The sequence below is a fragment of the Triticum aestivum genome, chromosome 3D (genome assembly GCF_018294505.1).
Source record: "Triticum aestivum cultivar Chinese Spring chromosome 3D, IWGSC CS RefSeq v2.1, whole genome shotgun sequence".
NCBI classification, from domain to species: Eukaryota; Viridiplantae; Streptophyta; class Magnoliopsida; order Poales; family Poaceae; genus Triticum; species Triticum aestivum.
The window spans coordinates 149,312,557-149,331,508 of NC_057802.1; the positions used below are offsets into that span (position 1 = coordinate 149,312,557).

The 18,952-nt window shown below is 46.4% G+C and overlaps 1 protein-coding gene across 3 annotated transcripts; it reads right to left on the reverse strand.

Moving 5' to 3' along the window:
* Positions 1 to 2,701: 2,701 nt before the first annotated feature.
* On the reverse strand, positions 2,702 to 9,448 carry LOC123074389 (uncharacterized). 3 transcript variants are annotated; one of them, XM_044497253.1, is made up of 8 exons: positions 8,096 to 9,448; positions 5,900 to 5,973; positions 5,374 to 5,502; positions 5,056 to 5,276; positions 4,232 to 4,424; positions 3,996 to 4,135; positions 3,858 to 3,913; positions 2,702 to 3,781 (listed from the first exon to the last, which is right to left on the reverse strand). In XM_044497253.1, exons 1-8 carry the CDS (start codon positions 9,192 to 9,194, stop codon positions 3,504 to 3,506), a joined length of 2,190 nt encoding a protein of 729 aa, XP_044353188.1. In that variant the 5' UTR covers positions 9,195 to 9,448; the 3' UTR covers positions 2,702 to 3,503. The 3 variants fall into 3 exon arrangements, with proteins under 3 accessions (XP_044353188.1, XP_044353187.1, XP_044353189.1); XM_044497252.1 differs by having other exon boundaries at positions 4,232 to 4,487; XM_044497254.1 differs by lacking the exons at positions 2,702 to 3,781; positions 3,858 to 3,913; positions 3,996 to 4,135 and having other exon boundaries at positions 4,232 to 4,937.
* Positions 9,449 to 18,952: the final 9,504 nt, after the last annotated feature.

The window sequence follows — 18,952 nt, forward strand, 5'->3', positions numbered from 1 at the left end:
TTTTTGCTGGAACCTTCTTTCATTTTTGCTGTAAATTGAGAGAGATGGTGGTGTGTTGCTGGAATGAATTTTTTGCTACATCAAATTTTTGCTGGAACCACTTTTGCTTTTTGCTGGAATCATCATTTGACTTTGCTGCAGTGGGCGAAGATGGTTGTGTGCAGTGATGCCGGTGCCCACCATGAATTTTTTACTGGAACCTCTTCAGATTTTGCTGGAACCCTTTTTTTATTTTGCTGCAATTCAAGAGGATGGTGGTGCCGTCGCCGTCATGATTTTTGCTACATTAAATTTTTGCTAGAACCTCTTTTCATTTTTGTTGGAACCAACATTGATTTTTTGCTACAGTAGGCGAAGATGGTGGTGGACGAGATAATGGGCGGCAGTGCCATGTTTTTCCTGCATTGGTTTTTTCCTGGAAGCAGCAATCATTTTTGCCACAACCAGCCGAAGCTGAGCTAGAAATATTACAGCGGCACTGCGTCCGGGCACGACAACGTCGACTGCGATGGGGGGTGTGCACCGGAGCTGAGGCGGATCGTGAAGTAAACGGAGGCGGAGGCGAAGTCAGGCGACGGGATGCACGGGGAGGTGGAGGCGGAGGCATAGTCAATCTCGTGCGAGGGGTAGGTGGACGAAACCGGGACGCAGATCCAACGACTGTCATCGCTGAAATCGGGCTGCTGCGTAGAGACCGGCACAAATTTATGCGGGTCGACCGGCGCCTAGTACTCACCTTAAGCTTAACACAAAAATCAAGGCCTCCTTGGAGGCGATCCATCCCTAGACTCTAGAAAGATCGGTTGAACACCCATAGGAACCGAAGTGGCCAAGGTACCGAACGGTGGGCAAAGAATCTCTCCTCCAAGGAAATACTTCCTCCGTCTCAAAATAAGCAACTCAACTTTGTTTTTTTAAGGAGGATGACCCTAGGCCTCTGCATCAGAGTGATGCATGCATCCATATTATTAAACAAAGTGCAAAAACAAGTCTAAAGTGCATGTCTAGCTCACAAACGGAGCACAACAAAAGGAAATAAAAGTTGTCACATCCGGAGAAAATAGTAACAGGCTACGATGCCTATACACCTAGCCTGTTAGTAGCTCGTCATTCAAATCGGTTGAAGATAACCCGTGCTACCGTCTTCCATCGATTGCACCCGGTAACTAAAACCTTCATGCCGTCCGCATGAGTGAGTAGCGAGCACATACGGATCCAAGCAGTGGCTCTGTAGATAACTTGCAAAAAAAAAAAGTTTTTTTATTAAATATCATGTCGTTCATGTTGTTCCATATAACCCACAGTAATGCGTATATTCCAATCCAAATATGTCTTGGTATGTTTGATTCCACTTCATTTAGTCACATCCCAAATAATGTGTCAATGCAAAGTACAAAGTTGAGTTGTTTATTGTGGAACCGAGGGAGTAGATCTAGTTTCTCTAGCTTGATCTATCAGACCAATAACGGTCTTCGCCCAAACAATCTGTTCCTTAACGTCACTAATTTTTTTGCCCTCCAGAGAGCTCTGGTCGTTGCTTTGAGTTTTTTCTAAAAAAACGAACAACTGGATTATGGATACAAGACAGCTCCCCTTTGTTCCAAGCACTGGCCACTGTGTCATGGAAGACCTCTGTAGTTAACCAGTATGGCTTGAACCTAAACCTATTGCATTCCCAAGGCTTAACGACCGTGGGCAAAAGCAATGGCGCATCTAAAATAGCTGAAGAGAGCCCCCGTAAGAAGCAACTCGCGAATGCTAATCCGGTGATCCAAGCACGCTATCAATTTTGCACAAGTGGCATTTTCTTTGTCCTTGGACCAAGCACGCCCATTTAGCATGATATCATTGAGCATTAGATCATCAAGGACGCGCCGGAAACGACCCATCATGCGGCGGTTAAGATTGCGATTGCTTTTGCCGGACACCTCAAGTATGAGGCTGAAATCGCCCATCCCCCGCACCAAAAAAAAAAAATCGCCCATTATGGCCCATCGGCCCTCAAACTGCTTGTAAATGGGATTAAGAACGAAAATTGTTGATTCTGGAGGTTTCAGCTGTTCCGGTGGAGCGTGTCTTGCATTGTATGCTTTGGATGTGTAAGTGCGCATGAAGAAATGAATCATCAACCAATGTAAGAATTTGGACTGAACTGTTTTATCTTCCGGCACAAAATGAATATCCTACTGAATTGACAGGTTTCTATTGTGCAGAAATAAAAAAGGAATGCCCCTGCTATGTTTTAATGATAATACCAAATCCTTGCAAATCCAAGTTGACACCTTATGCAACATGTCAATAATGCATAGAACTATGAATTAGAAGCTTTGCAACATTCTGAATAATGCTTGTTTTGTACCCCACAGACAAAGTGCTGTTGGAAATAATGCACCGGTTCAGAGAATTCCAAGTCTGATGCTTTGGGCATATCATGTCACGTAACAAACTGAAACTTCATGCACGCACGTTGCTGGCCGTTCGGCAAGCTGCAACTCCTTCCCGAGTCCTCTGCTAGGACGTGAGCATTATCCTGCTGTTCCTCCCGATTCTCCTGGTTCCACGAGTGCACCGCGCTTCGCTCGGCAAGACGTTTCATTGAAACAAGACGTTTCATTGAAACGTTGCTCGTTGGACTGCTTCCTTCACAATCTGTATAAATGGCAGAGAGCATCGGGAGAAAAATACAACACATCTCCATCTCCTTCCTCACATACCACAAGTGCTGAGCCGCCGTCTGAACGAAGCCGGCCGTGCTGTCCGTCGTGCAACGGCAGCCCGGCGAGCGGTGTCTCCGTGACTCCGGCCGCATCCTTCGACCCTGCACGGGGGCGGTCTAGAGTTTTCTGGGCAGCGTCCGCGCGACCGCTCCTTCGGCGTCCTCGACGTCATCATCTCCGGCGACGGCTGTTTCGTCGACGTCCTCGACAACATCGCCTCCGGCGACCGCTGCTTCCTCGACGTCCTCGTCGACATCGTCTCCGCCACCGCTGCTTCCTCTACGAGATCGTCTCCGACAAACTCCATCCACGAACACCAAGTGCACCGACGTCTAGACTGTTTTTTTTGTTCCATCCACGAACACAAGATAAATCTGTCCATGCTCTAGCCGATTCTCCATCAGGTTTATCTAGTGCTTTAGACTGTTTTTTTTGTTCCTGCTGCTAGTGGTTTCAGCCATGTCCTGTGTGTTCGGTAGATTCAGTATCTTTGTGTTAATCTGTCTGTACTGCTACTCTGCCGACACTAGTATGGTAGATAGTCCTAGCTGGTTACGTGATGTTTTCCTTTGCATGCTAATTATACAAGGATGGGTGCTATCAATCTGCTCCTTTGTGAATCTATACTGCATGCTTATGAAGAAAACCATTTGCCTGTTTAACCTGCTCTTGTACGTACTAGGTAAAGGAATTAAATTAATGACAAATTATGTATTGTTTGCAACAAGTGCTACACTTAAGAAATCTTTGTTCAAGCATTCATTGAACTTGTATTGGGCTACAGCTTTAAGACCGGCGATGGGCTAAGGTCTTAGTTCCAGACTGCCAAGCACTTGGGCGAGGTGGGCGAGCCATTGGCGCTGGCGCTTGCGCGCCCGGTGGGCCAGCCCTAGGCGCTGGCGCTTGCGGTCTGTGAACCAAAGGCACCTGCCAAGCGGATGGAGGCACTTGCGCAACGGGGGGCACTTGCACAGCGGGGGCCACTTGCGCAGCGGGTGCGCCACCAGTCGAAGTGCTACCTTTATCTTGCGAGCCCCAAATCCCATTCTTGAAAGTGGATATCACTGCAACAACAAAATAACATTAAAAACATACTACACAATATGTTGCAGTACAAATTAAGCCAGCACTGAGATATACCTAACAAAGGATCAGATATCATGCATTCCTCGCATCGGACAATAACATGGCTGAGTCTGCAAGTAAATCTAGCAGTTACTTACCACCTTATTTTAAAAGATATTTAGAAGAACCCAACAGAGATGTTTCAGGACATACTCTCTATAGATATCAACACCCTCAACTATAAGTGACTGGTGTAAGGTAGCAAGATATTGTGGCATGTGGGCTGCCAGCATCAGCTCCAGACCGCTGTCGTCTTCAAAACGTTCAACCGTAGTGGAAACTGAATTTTCTTTCTGCAAATAACAAATAACAGTTGAGACCAAATATAACATATCCAGTTATCACAATAATCTCCTTAAACCTCAAAGGAACAGAACAGGCTAACTTACAGTTGTAACGTTCTTATGGCTAAGGACATGTACTGGATAATCTTTAGAGAGACGAAATGCAGAAAATTTGGTCTTTGAATATTCCTCCTTCCGTTCCGCCGCCGCCTTAAAAACATCTTCAAACACAGGAACCTTATCCAAACTTGTTTCAAATTCAACAGGGACCATTGCCTGATGTATACATGTGTTCCACCTTTTCAATTCATTTCCAAGAAGTCCATCATGTTTTCTCTTAAGGAGAATAGCAAATATTATTCTGTCAAAGGACTCCATCAAACATACATGAGTCTCCAGAACTAACCGGTCATGCGGAAGTAAGACTGCTATTTGCAATGATTTTAATACCGTAAAAAGATGATCAAAGTAGGGAGGGTAAATTGACACAAGCTTAGCAGTCCTGTTGGAAAAATTCTTCTAGATGAATAGAATTAGCTCCTTCACATCCAGTTGCATGGATGGACCTTCCAAATTAAACACTGTGGCCTTTGAAATTCGCACCAGTCCATTGACTACTTTGAAATGTTCATCCCAGTTTATTTTACCATGCCAAGACTTGCGCTTGGCAAAGGTATACGTGAATGCACAAATTAAAGATCTAATAAACAAGCAACCCTCTCTTGCTAACTCCAAGGAATACTGGCCATCAGGCATTCTCACCACAACCATCATCTTATTTTTATTGTCAGCCACATACTTCGTAAATGGTCTGCAGTTTAAGTGAATTGGTACTAAGGAAATAAAATAGAGAAAGCACACTATTGAAAGTGTAACAGCAATGCCAAAATGGTAAACTAAATAAAGAAATAGAGATTAGTGGTACTTACAGTCCACCTCGGATCCTTCCTGAAAGCTTGATGGTGCAATTGTTTAACACACCATAAGATCTCAGTGTATGATCAGGGTGTATAACTTTCAGCCCATAACAGACATATATATCAGCAAAATAATTCCTTGTTCTAGTTCGAAGCGTGTTCATCATGAGCTTCGAGGGTTCATCCAACTTCACCTGCAGTGATAAGGTTGGGCCCCCATGCCTAATGAAAACCTGCAGGATGTCATCATGATTTTTGTTCTATTAGTAAGTTGACAAAAAAACATACTTTAGATCTCTACTGGGTTAATCTGGCTTTTTGGTGGCTTACATTTATTTCATCTAACAGGTTAATACCATTTGTCCCTGAACCAGACTCCACTTCATGCCCATCTCCATTTTTCGAGTTTGAGGAGCCACAATCATGTGAAAATGAACAAGAGTTGCCATTTTTACAACCCTGATCATAAGGAACAACACAACAGAAAGATGTTAATTCATGCCCATCTAGTTCTTAGATATACACATGCAGTTCAATAAAACACAGACAGCTCAATACAAACTTTTCTTAAAGAAGTACAAGCTGGCATACAGTGTTAATGGCATTTACTGTGTTCTAAGAAAATTCATTGGACTGGTTATATCAACACTGTTTTGTTCATAGTCTCACGAATGAGTTGCCGTGAATTAATTGATACAGTTATAATAAGTCAAAACATTAAACTCAAAGGAAAAACGCATGTGCACACTCACACATATGCTGCAATACCAATAACATAACCCTGCCAATTATGAGTTGTAATGCAAGTGACATCAGCAAACGAAATGAGAAGAAAAAAACTTCTGCAATATGGTACCTGTAATGTAAGGAAGAACTTGCATACTGGTTTGGGGACACGAGACGATTGAAAAGGACACGTAACATCATCATCTGTTGAAAAGAAATAGTTAACCAAAATCAGTATTGCTTAAATTATTTATTGGAAAGCATTTGCAGTATGCAATTTTAGTAGTAGTTTACCACACAAATTTTGTTTTTCAAAAAGAACTGCTTGGCTTACTAGGCTACTCATTCTACTATTTCAAAAAGAATATATGCATCTTACATGTATTCAAAGTAATATACGAGTATAAACTACAGTAAATAGTGCAGTAGCAAGAAATGCAATAATATATTTATACATAAGTACTCTACATCATTCCTCCATTCTATGTCGACTGATCATGAAGTCGGAAAAGACTCAAAAAGGGTAAACGGAAGTTGTTAAATGAAAACTAGACAAGGAAACTTCAGAAAAGAAGAGTCCCCAGAAGATTGACTATTAGAAAGTCTCAGCTTCTACCACAAACAAGGAGAAGGAAATACGTCAAAAAAGAGACATTAGAAAGTCTCAGCTTCTGACATTAGACGAATAGAGCAACTAGGCTGTTCTTATGTTTAATAGCTGCTTCATTATGCTCATTCATGAATATATACCTTTTGTTACAGTAATGGCAACTCGACCAAATAAACGGTGAAGGAGCTGGCGCGTACAAGCATTCTCATAATATTACAAAACAGAAACATTCTAATACCTTGCAGTGTAGTGCTACAAACAAAGAGGGAAAGATAACGGATTTCAGGAAGCCACACGCTTAATCAAGTGACAATTTCAAATAGAAACAGTAGTTCCCCTGACAAAATTCAGTTAGAATTTTGCATATATAGCGAAGCGGAGGAGAGTCCTTAGTAACATAAATGTAGTACTCCGTACTCCCCCCCCCCCCCCCCACAAATATCCTACTTTCTCAGCCCATTGCAAGTCTAGAAAACAAAAACAAAAATAGCAGGGGGTCACTATAATACCTAGTACTACATACAAGTAACAGAGAACGATGCTATTCAAAAAGTCAAACACAGAGTTTCTTCAGTCTTGAAGCTGAACCTTACCCAACTCCCTAGGAACCACAATAAACCCATGGATGGAATACCTGATGTAGTCTTTGCCTTTGCATAGTGCTTGGCGGAATAAAATTATTGGAATTTTTAAATCAGTACAGCTGTACTGGTATCTAAGTTAGAGTTCAATGGATGTGTCTAAACCATCTAACACCAGGCAATTAATTTTAGCAAAAAAAAAACATGTACTCCTATAAGAGGCATGTTATGACGAAGGAATAAAAAATCATTATAAATTTGGAATCCTTGGGCAATAGCAGCCGTTGATTCCAGCGGTACTAGCTGGAGTATAAGACTCAACAATTCTGTCGATGGCATACTGTTAGTGTATATGGGGCTACAGTGTTGATTACAATGTCTTGCATTTATTGAGAAAAAATATACTATGGCATGTAGTAAAGCTGTGTAAACATCACTTGCACCTCTTAGCAGGCACATGACAGAAAAAAAAAGTATGTGTAGCAGTTTACGATCTTACTCCATCCGTTCACAAATATAAGATGTTTTGGATATTTCATCAATACGGCTTGCATGTGGACTGAAATAAGTGAACACGCTAAAACATGTCTATATACATCCAATTCAGAAAAAAGTTAGAACATCGTATACGTATTTGTGAACGGAGGAAGTACTACTTCAAATGGAAGCCCAGAGCAAGCATATAGACCTATATGTCCAGTGCCTAAGATAATGAAGCTTAAAATGTAGTATATTGAAATGTTGGACATGTGCTAAGGCAAAATTGGCATTTTTAACTAGCATTAGCCATCGTTCAGCAATTGGTGACTCTGGTGAATCATAAAACCTCTCCACACAAGACCACTAGCACATTGAAACTCGAAGTGCTTTACTCTAAAATCCCCAATCTGAGAAGCCCATTACACTTATCAAACATAAGCCCTCCTGCAGCATTAACAAAAACAAGGTAAACTAACATATCCTGGAAGTTGGACGCTTGCATATGTTCTCTCCGACAAAAAACTGAGATGTTAGAAAATCAGACACCACGGCATACATCATACACCTCTGATCTCTCACAATGTTACACACCAAACACAACATTTCCGATCACTAACAAGAATGTACAATCAAAGAACGTAGACGGCAGAATTACCTGAGCAGAGAGCCTGTGGCAGCTGCCAAGCATGAACGAAACGGGTGCCCACGTGCTGGCTAGGTGGCGCAACCAGCTCGTAGACCTCACACTCCACAACCTTGCGAGCACGCACGTCCACGCCGAGCAGGTGCTCGTCCAGAAAGAAGTAGACCACGTCGGGGTTCGTAGGGTGGATGAGCGCAAGCACGGGGATCTTCCTGGGCAGACCAATCGCCTTGTAGCTTGCGTCGTCCCAGATCTCTGTAAAGGTGGCCTCATACTCCAGCGTCCACTCCGTGGAGTCCGGATCGGCGAGCGTCCAGACGCCGATCTGAGCAGAGCCGCCGCTGTTACGGTTCCTGTACATGTCCACGAACCGCAGCTTGCCGCCGCTGACAGCCACGCAGCGGTACTTGTCGAGCAGTCCCCAAGCTTCCCTGGACTTGAGCGCCTTGCCCTCCGGAAGCGGGACGACCCTCAGCACCGGCGCGTCGGCGAAGGGGTCGCACGTGAGGAGGCACCAGGAGAGGTCGACCCACCAAAGCCTCCCGGAGTGCGAGACGACGCCGTTGGGGCTGAAGGGGCGGGATGGAAGCGGGTAGCGGACGTCCTTGGTGACCCATTCCCCGGCTTCGGAGGAGAAGCAGAGGAGGTCGGCACGGTCGCCGCCGAGGATCATCTGGAGCTCAGCGACCATGTAGTGGCCGGCGTCGGCGGGGGAGGCGATGAGGCCGAGGTGGCCCGGGTGCATGATGTACTCGGGGTTGGGAAGCGGGAGGGCGGACGCGGATTTGGCGTCGAGGACGAAGTATCCCGCGACGTTTGGGCGCCAGCAGGACTCCCGGCGGCTGGGGAGGTCGATGACGGTGGGGCCCTTGGCGGGGCCTTGGTCGGCGTGGAGGAGGAGGAGGCCGGACGCGTCGACGGCGCGGACGGAAGGGAAGCTTCTGGAGGTGGTGCGGCCCGGGAAGATGCGCGGGGGGATGGTGAGGATCGCAACGCGCGGTGGCTCCGGCAGCGCGAGGGAGAGGTCGGCGCCCGGAGGGAGGTCGGCGTCGGCAGCCAGCACCCGCGGCACGCTGCCCAGGATGGCCCACGACGGCGAGGCGGAAGCCATCTCGGCACTCGGCTTGGAGCGGTGGCGGGTGGCGACGGAGGGAAGCAGTAGTGGGTAGGGAAGCCTGCTAGGGGACGGGGTGGTGGCAGGCTAGGGTTTTAGGAGTTGGGGTAGGGGGAGGGTGGATGGGATTTGGGTTGTTCGTACTACGAGTTTGAATGCTTTCGCATCGCGTAGACCGCGACGGTAATGGAGGATGGACAAAGCGGAGGACGAGTCGTTCGACCAACCGTCTTTCGCGGAAAACTTTTTGCTATGGGGATGGAAGGGGACGGAGCGGCGGATGAAACGGGAAGAGATAGGCAGTACTGCAGCGCAGCGCAGAGCAGAGCTGGCAGCCTTTGAACGGCGCGGCCGAGTGCTCGTAGCGTTCGCGTCCATGTAAAGCAACGTCCATCGATGCACTCAAACGGGCTAATTTTTTTTAAAATAATACATTTTTTATTAAATTATAGAAATATTACGCTGAAAATATAATTTTCAAAAATAATACGGCCCGCTGCAGGCCGACTGAGCCTAGTCAGCCCACAGCAGGCCGACTGGTGGCCCATCAGCTTGCTGCTGGCCGATTGGGCTGTAGGCCACCAGATCAAGTCCAGTCGGCCTGCAGTTGGCCGACAGGGTCCAGTCGGCCTGCAGTTGGCCGATAGGCCTGCAGTGGGCCGACAAGGACTAATTGGCCTGCTGTGGGCCGATTGGTGCATGCCGCCATTTTTTTCCCGAACGATCCTCGGTTTTTTTTTAAACTATGACGTATTCCGCACAACCCTTTCCCGCCATATGTTCCCGCAAACTCTTTCCCACCATATGTTCGCGCCAACTATTTCCCGCCACCCGTTTCCCGCCAACCCTTTCCCGCTATACCGCAGTCGTTCTTTCCCGCCATTTTCTCCTCTCTACCTATAAAACCCCCTTCAGACGGAGGTGGATAAGCATTCCAGTGTAGTGTAGTTGAGATGTCCCATTATCCTTTCGATCGTAGTTTTCACCCTGGGATGAGCAGGACTCTTCTGAGGCTAGCTACCGATTTCAGGATGGATAATAGGATAGTTCCATGGGACGAACTCACCGGTAGTGACACCATAATGAATGAGTTGGCTCACCAATTACGTAGGTCTGGGTGGCCTGAAAGGACCTATGAGGAGGTACGTAAAAACTTCTTAGGTTGCATGACAGGTGGAAGAAGGTAGTGGTGCCGAAGAGTGAAACTTTCAGAAGGATTGCAGCAAATAATCCATGTTTATGGACTGAGGAGAGCGAGGACGAAGATGATATCTTCATGCCGCCGCTTCCGGGTTCTGCATCGTCGAAGGGCAAGAGTTCTTCATCATCGAAGGGCAAGAGTTCTTCATCGTCGAAGGGCAAGAGTTCTTCATCGTCGAAGGGCAAGAGTTCTGCATCGATCGAGGATGACAATGATGACTTCATGTAGTTTTTATGCTGTATGTTGTGAGTTCAGTTACGTACCATTTAATTTAGAGGTAGTTCTATCTAGTTATTTGCAATGTCTCGTTGTATGAGTATTATGTTCTATCTAAATATGATCTTATAGTTCGGATAACAGAGTACTAAAATAGAGTAGGCATATGTCTCATACATAAGTACATAGTCATTTGTCTCATACATAGAGTAGACATAAGTCTCACACAGAAATAGATGGTAATGTCTCTACTGATAGATAGAAGCGTCAGTGACGACGTCTGGCCTGGCGGGGAGGCGGATCTGGAAGCGGCGACCATCCCAACCTGTCGGGTGCCCTAATGTGACGAGGAGGAATCTCAGACTCTCCCTGGTCATGCTGTGTATCCTGTGTGGGGCCTGGTGGAGGAGTTGAAAACATGTTCATCCACTAGGTGTGCTGCGACATCTGAGCCTGTATGTTCTCCTCGGGATGTTGATCACTCCCCCACGTATCATGTGATGCCGACATAGATGCCTGATATCCGTAGGCTCCTACGCGATGAAACGTTTCATCATGAAGAATGAGGTCGCGTCAATTAATATTGAAAACAATAAATATGAAGACACATACCTGCTGGCTGTGACGGCTGCTCTGGCTCAAACACGAAACTAGACGAGGGACCGTGCTGCTGTGGCTATGGAGATAACACGAAGCTCGACGAGGGACCGTGTTGCTGTGGCTGTGGAGAAAACACGAAGCTCGACGTGGGACCATAGTGCTGTGGGTGCCACGTAGAACTGCCAGGTTGGTCAGGACGGGGTGGCCTGGTTGTCGGCTGATGTGCTAGACGTGGACGTGGTTGATGTCGGTGCATGGAGTGACGCGGCTGCTCCTGCTGGTGCTGAACAACATCGGTTCTCCGGGTGCACGTGATAGCCTCGTACATAGTCCGTATCTTATTCTGAATTCTTTCCAAGAAGGGTTGTAGCACTGGACGATGCTGAAGAAGAGGTCCAGACGATAGTGATCGTCCAAAGGTGGTCACGTCGTCGTAGAGTTCGCGTGTCAAGGTAGCCTGCAAATTTCCATGACGATTAATAATGTCTGTCTCTTGCACGTCAAAGTATGTGACAACATTACGTAAAGAAAATATATCTTACCGCGTACTGCCTAGAGCCCGAAGTATCATAGCTCGGGTACATATCTGACGGAGTAGGATCCGGTATCTCCTCTGGGTGGGAGTACTCAACGATGCGTAACCGTGTTCCGGTCATGTAGCGCCGCAAATAGAGATTGAATTCATCGAGATCGAAATTGTGATTCTCGTGCCATAGATTTGTGTTTGCTGTCTCCCATTCTATAACATACGGCTCTAGTCTAACTAGCCAGTCAGCAGTTGTCCTGGTCATGCCCTTCCTTGTCGTCCTAAAATTGTGGTGTGTGTTCAACAATTACCTAAAGCTTCGAATGGAGTACTATGAAAGATAATGCAACATTGAAAAACTGGTTAATACCTGTGGATGTGTGCTGGCACCGGGTTCTCTATAGGGGGAGGTAGCTCCAACTGCAGAAGACCAAATTGCCTCATAACCCTCTGTTGTGCCATCTCCTCGACGAAGACATCGAAGATGATCTTAGATTTTGTCATCCAGTAATCTCGGTCCCTTGTGCATAGCACAGACATACCACCAGGGTATCTCGCTTGTATGGCTGCTTCCGTGTAGGGCTGCCAGATGACCCCGGTGTACGCATCGAACTGCTCGTTCAATGCTGTGTATGCCTTCCTGGTCTGATCACTAGCAAAGCGTCTCTGCAGAGAAGAAAAGTTAGTAGCCGCTAGCATCGAACTATCTCTTGTGCAGAAAAAAGTTGCATTAAACTACAACACGGTGCATACCTCGCGACGTGTCCAACACAGACCGAAAGTAGGCATGTCGATGCCGTCAACATCAAACATGGCGTCTATAGGCTCATGAACACGTACATCTGGTCGCCCTATAGAGAACCTCTCCCACGACCACAGCTGTAGGAATAGAGGGCATCCAAGAAGGGCTGGCTTTCTCGATGTAAGCTGGCAACCGTTGCACATACCTCGGTATGTAGCCGCTAAGACCGCCGAACCCCAACTCCTCTGTCTGATCTGATCCGCCGTCTGAGCGCTCGCTATCTCGAGTGCCATAGGGATGTAGAGCGCGCTAATAGTGGTGACATGGTTCTCCGTGAACATCACCTTGCCGAAAAGCCACATTAAGTAGGCCTCCAGGCTCCGAGTGATCTGTTCCGCAGTCAACGGCGCCCGGAAGTTCTGGATCTGCATTAAGCGAAGAGAAAGTTTTAGTAAGCCGCAATTATTTTCTGTAAAACTGTATGCACGATAACTTGAAGATAATAGGTAGGGGAAATTACCCGGAAATTTAGCAACCACTCATACTTAGGTCCGTGATGCTCCCATACCGGATCCGGAGCATCCGGAAAAACACCATGAAAACGTTGTGTAAGAGCTCGCTCCCAACCAGCCGGTGCGTCCAACGGTCCTACGGCATGACCTGCCAACGGTAGTCCGAGCAAAAGTGACACATCCTCCAGAGTAGGAGCCATCTCTCCCCATCTGAAGTGAAACGTGTGGGTCTCTGGCCTCCAACGGTCCACTAAGCAGCTCAGCAAGGACCCATCGATGGCGAGGCGTTTCTCACCCGGGATAGACTCAACCAGACGCGCGAAAGGTAAAAGGCCGGCCCATTTCAACCTTCATCAGAGAACATTTCAGTTAGTGTCTCCCATTCACCATTAATATGCATGTCAGTGTGCAAATTAATAAAGCACGTACCGCTGAAGCCATCCTGAGTGTATCATCCAGTTTTCCTTAGGAGTGCGAGTGACCAGAGGCTCAAGCTTGCGTTCATACCATATCGCAGCACGATGACCCCTATCAATGTCCCCATTCAGCAACCACAATCCCGACATTCCTGCACATACAAAATTCAGAACATAGTGCCACACTTAATACAAATCTCCTCTCAAGCGCCGCATGCATACAAATTCAGAACATAGTGTCACACTTAATAAAAATTCAGAACATAGTGTCACACTTATTACAAATTCAGAACATAGTGCCACACTTAATAAAAATTCAAAACATAGTGCCACACTTAATACAAATTCAGAACATAGTGCCACACTTAATACAAATTCAGAACATAGTGCCACACTTAATACAAATTCAGAACATAGTGCCACACCACACTTAATACAAATTCAGAACATACTACTGCTAGCTTAGCTTCTTCCTCTCGCCCTTACTCCTCTACTGCCTCTACCTCCTCTTCTTCCCCGGTTGCCTCGTCCACGCCTAGTGACGAAAGTGGGACAATTAGTGTCCCTATGGCCAAATTCATTGCATAGAATGCATTGCCTAGTCGGACCTCCTACTTCAGATTCATCCATATCATTCTGGATGCGCTGACACTGCCGTCTGCCTCTACTTGTACGCATATGCTCTGGGTTTGGAATGTAACGCCTTTCGGCGGGGTTGACGCTGTTGAAATTACCCATTGATCGAAAACCCATCAGCTCACCTGTCCAGGTATTGAGGACAGACTCTTTCAGAAAAAATGGAGACACAAACGATATTGCGTCCATTCCAAGCTGCCCGCAAGCAGCAAGTACATGTGAGCAAGGTAGGTGAAGCAATTTCGGTTTATTGCATGTGCACTCACACGTTGGCCAGGCTTCATTGCCAATTTTCACCTCATGCGTCCTCAACTCATTTGCACATCCGAATTTGTTGTTGGCTAAGCGGACCTCAAACCTTCTTTCTTGATTACCGATGGCGACTACAGTGTGTGACCTAGCTTTTTGCATCTTGTTGTCCATGTACTTCGTGACTCTTTCACAGTACCGTGTATTTGGGTTGTTCAAGATATGCTGCTCTGCTTTTTGACGTCTATCTCTGAAATACTTGACGGTGCCATAGAAAATACCCTCAACGATGGCTGTAAGTGGCAATGCCCGGTTTCCTCTGAGGACAAAGTTGTATGTTTCCGCGAGGTTCGTTGTCATGACACCGTACCTTGCTCCATGTGTGTCATGTAGCAAAGACCACCTCTCCAGAGGCTCATGCTCTATCCACTGCTCGAAGGTTTTAATCGACCTCCCGAGCCTTCTCCTAGTACCAGGTGGGTCAAAGCCTGGCAGGTCACATAGCCCAACAGGCTCCTCCTCCACGGCCGCTGTTCCTGTTGCCAACTGTGCAGCTACTGCTTCAACATGTGCCCTCACCGCTGCATCTCTTGCAGCTTTCCTGTCCCTCACGTGTCTCTGCGTGCACACATTAAGTCTGTCGCGTATCAAATTGTACTTCCATAACTGGTTCTGCTTGCAGAGTTTTTTGAACAGATTCATCAGGTTCTTATTTCTAAACTGCGAGAAGAAATTAGCCCCCAGATGGCGCATGCACCAACGGCTCTGCAAGTCCTGCCATGGAACTTGTTCCTCAGGGCCTGGGTTTGTCAGTGTCCTTATCGCACTGAGTATACCTACATGCCTGTCATGAAGGATGCACACATTGGGCTTCTCCTTCACAACTGATATTTTCAACTGCCTGAAGAACCATGTCCAACTTTCAATGTTCTCACTCTCCACAAAAGCAAATGCCAGTGGGACGACTTGATTTTGGCCGTCTTGACCTATGGCTGTCAGGATCTGACCCTTGTACTTGCCTGTGAGAAAAGTACCGTCAACACATATCACCGGTCGGCAATGCTTGAAAGCTTCGATGCATACACCGAAAGAGAAGAAGAGACGATGCAACACCCTCACAGTTGGGAACTCTGGCATGAACATGTCTTGGATATCGATATAGGTGCCTGGATTCCGCTGCTGCAGGGTGTGGAGGAGGTGGACAACAGAGTCATATGCATCAAAATAAGAACCAAATCTCCTCTCAAGCGCCGCATGCTTAGCCCTCCAAGCCTTGCCATAAGAAATTCTGTACTTGAACCTGGCGAAGACTTTTGTCTGGACTGCCTTCACTTCCATAGCTTTGCCCTGCACTATCTCATCGTAAAACAATCGAGCAATAAGCGTGGATGAAAGGTTGGCATGATCTTGAGGGATGCAGGGAATAAGACAAGTGTGATTAACTAAGTCACTTATCACCCAACTTGTGCCATACTTAGGGAGAAAGCCGTGCACCCTGGCGGGACAATCTGCGTTCTTGCATACCATTGTCAGGAATTTCTGACTGGACACCTGAGCTGTGAAAACCCTTTGCGTGGACATTGCCCAATTAATTATTGCATCCTTCAGGGCTTGCTTGTTCGGATACATAGCACCCGTCGCAATATTGTTCTGGTGATATTGCCAGGCTGAATCATGTCCATCATTCACGGTCATTGCAGATGAGAAGTCATGATTCCACCATGCAGGATTCGGGACCTCCTCTGCATTTTCTTCTTCATCTGACTCGTCAGAATCATCGGCATGACCCCTTTCAACATCGGTGTCTTCTTCTTCCATCTGGTTCTGCATGTGCCCATCTACCTCGTCAGCGTCCACCTCGCCATTGTAATCACCATCGGCATTTCCTCCTTCTACCTGACTACTCTGCCCTGGTTCATAACCATAAGCATTTCCTCCTTCTACCTGACTGCTCTGTCCTTGTTCGTAACCATAAGCATTTCCTCCTTCTACCTGACTGCTCTGTCCTTCGTAGCCACCCTCGCCTTCATGTGCAGTGACCTCCTTCACGACGGGAAGCACTAAAGCAACAGGATTGCATCCCCTTCGTTCACAACCTTGTAACCACCGCACCCAATCGGAGTCTCCCTCTATTGGCCTCAAATAAAAGTAAATTATTGAACTTGACCGTGTCCACAATGCATGAACACCGACGGTGTGTGTTTCAGTATCAAGACCTAAACTTGCCGCAATCCATTCTTTCAACTGACTGACAGACCATGTTTGTGGTGCGCTCATTGGCACCTCTATGTGAGTAAATTCACTCAGATCTGCTCCCATCTCAGTTGTTTGGACAGTACCAGGACCGTAGTAAAATCTGAACTTCACTACATCGGACATCTCGACTCACCTATTTTTTTTCAACAACGAAATACAAGTATTAAGCAACAACTTAATATCCCCACTAACAAATATTAGACATGTCTATATATTACCTAGCTATATATTACAGAATATTAACGGAGCAACTAATACAATTCACACACCTACAAGTATATTACGAATATTTGCCGTAGCAACTACAAATATTGACAGATTAATATATTTGACTGGACTGCCTATATTACGGACCTTTTTTCGGAACTACTACAAATACTGACACTCCTAAATACTTGACATCCACATATAGTACGGAATATTACCGGAGCAACTACACATTTTTACACAACTAATTAGTTGACATCTAAATATATTTACGTATACTACCGGGGCAAATAACAATAATCGCACACCTAATTTATTTCACATCGAAACATATTAACAAATACTACCGGAGCACCTACGAAAAATAAAATGTTTGCTGAAATATACCCTTGAAGCGTGCGTGCGAACGAAGAACGACGAACGGCGGCCACCAAACTACCGGTGCTCCGCCTCCAACGAAGAACGACGAACGACAGCTTCACCTCCACCACACTGCCCCAACTTCACCACCACCACACTGCCCCAACTTCACCACCACCACCTCCACCAAAATGCTCACCACGACCACCACGAGCTACCCCATCAGTAGATCGAGACCTCTTTTGGCTGCCCTAACTGAGTTGAATCCATTCACGATGCCAAAATCGTGAAAAACTTGCTCATTTAGGTGTATAAATTGGTGGCATTTTTGTGTAGAGAGAGGAGAAGGTAAGAACAGAAGAAGAACAGAAGAAGAAGGGAGGAAGGGGAGGATAAGGCCACAGGGAGCAGCCGGCCAGCCGCGCGCGAGGTGGGGCCGCACCCTGTCGGCCAGCAGCTGGCCGATCGGCCCGCGGTAGGCCGACAGGGGCACGCCCGTGCCGACAGCTCCCTCCCTCCCCCTCGCGACGTGGCCAGCTGTCAGGCGGGCCAGCAGTCGGCCAGCAGCAAGCCGATCGGCCTGCTGTGGGCCGATTAGGTCTAGTCGGCCGGCTGACGGCCGACGGTGTATTATTTGTGAAAAATATGTTTTCGGCGTAATATTTGTGTAATTTAATAAAAAATGTATTATTTAAAAAAAATTAGCCTCAAACGGCACTGCTCTAATGCTGTGATTTTCCTTGTTGGAGGTATCATCGAGGGGATCCAACGCCTCTCTCTCTCTCTCAACATCAAGCTCTTTGTCTCTCGATGAAAACCTTGTGTGTGATGATGTGCCTGGCCGTGGAGTCATTACTTCATTCATAGCATTGCCTTGGAGTCAAATCTTGTGATAGGAGCACCTTATCATCACGAGCGGGTAACAGCAAAATTTCGTGTTTTGACTCTTTTCAGATAGTTTAACCAGTTCTGACCCGGTTCGGAAAAAAAAAATCGTGTTTTGACCCTTTTTCTTACCGCCACACAGCTTGGCGGTAGGTATGCATAGGCTACCGCTAGGAACCACGGCGGTAGCTGACTAATCCACGTCAGTAGCCAACTAACGGCCGCCGGAGCTCCGCTTGACCTACTACCATAGGATCCGGTGGTAAGATGTGAGACCCTACCGCCGGACTGTCTGGCGATAGGGTCGGGGCACATATAAGGCCTGGTGCCGGTTCGCCCTCCCCCTCTCCATCTCTCCCCACCCTGCCGCCCTCTCTGTTCTTACTCTCTTTGGCCCCCTCCACTATTCCCCTCGGATCTCTTTCGTTTCTTCATCATTCTTGCGGATAGAGATGGCTCCGAAACAAGTAAAGTAAGCCCCTTCGATCCATCCAATTAGTTTTTCTCAAATAGCTTTCGATTTGATGCATTATTTGATTCAAGCCCACCCTAGTTCATGTTAAAAAAACTTGATATGATGCTTATTGAAGGAATGAACTTATAGGTTTGTTTTGATGTGATGAACTTTGTGATATGAATAAACCATATGAACTTTTGTGATGAATCTTGATATGAATTTACTTATTTTTGAACTACATGATGAACCCTAGTTCGTGTTAAAAAATCTTGAAATGCTTATTGAAGGGATGAACTCACAGGTTTGTTTTGATGTGATGAACCTTTGTGATATGAATCAACCATATGAACCTTTGTGATGAATCTTGATATGTATTTACTTATTTTTGAACTACATGATGAACCCTAGTTCATGTTAAAAAAATCTTGATATGCTTATTGAAGGAATGAACTCATGTGCTTATTGAAGGAACGAACTACATGATGTGATGAA

Excerpts from the sequence above, each read along its gene's own strand:
- LOC123074389 (XM_044497252.1), bottom strand. The coding sequence starts at position 9,194 with ATGGCTTCCGCCTCGCCGTCGTGGGCCATCCTGGGCAGCGTGCCGCGG. Across the intron at positions 4,136-4,231 it reads GCCATAAGAACGTTACAACT|AAAGAAAATTCAGTTTCCAC; the intron begins GTAAGTTAGCCT and ends TGTTATTTGCAG. Across the intron at positions 3,782-3,857 it reads GATATCTGATCCTTTGTTAG|TGATATCCACTTTCAAGAAT; the intron begins GTATATCTCAGT and ends TTGTTGTTGCAG.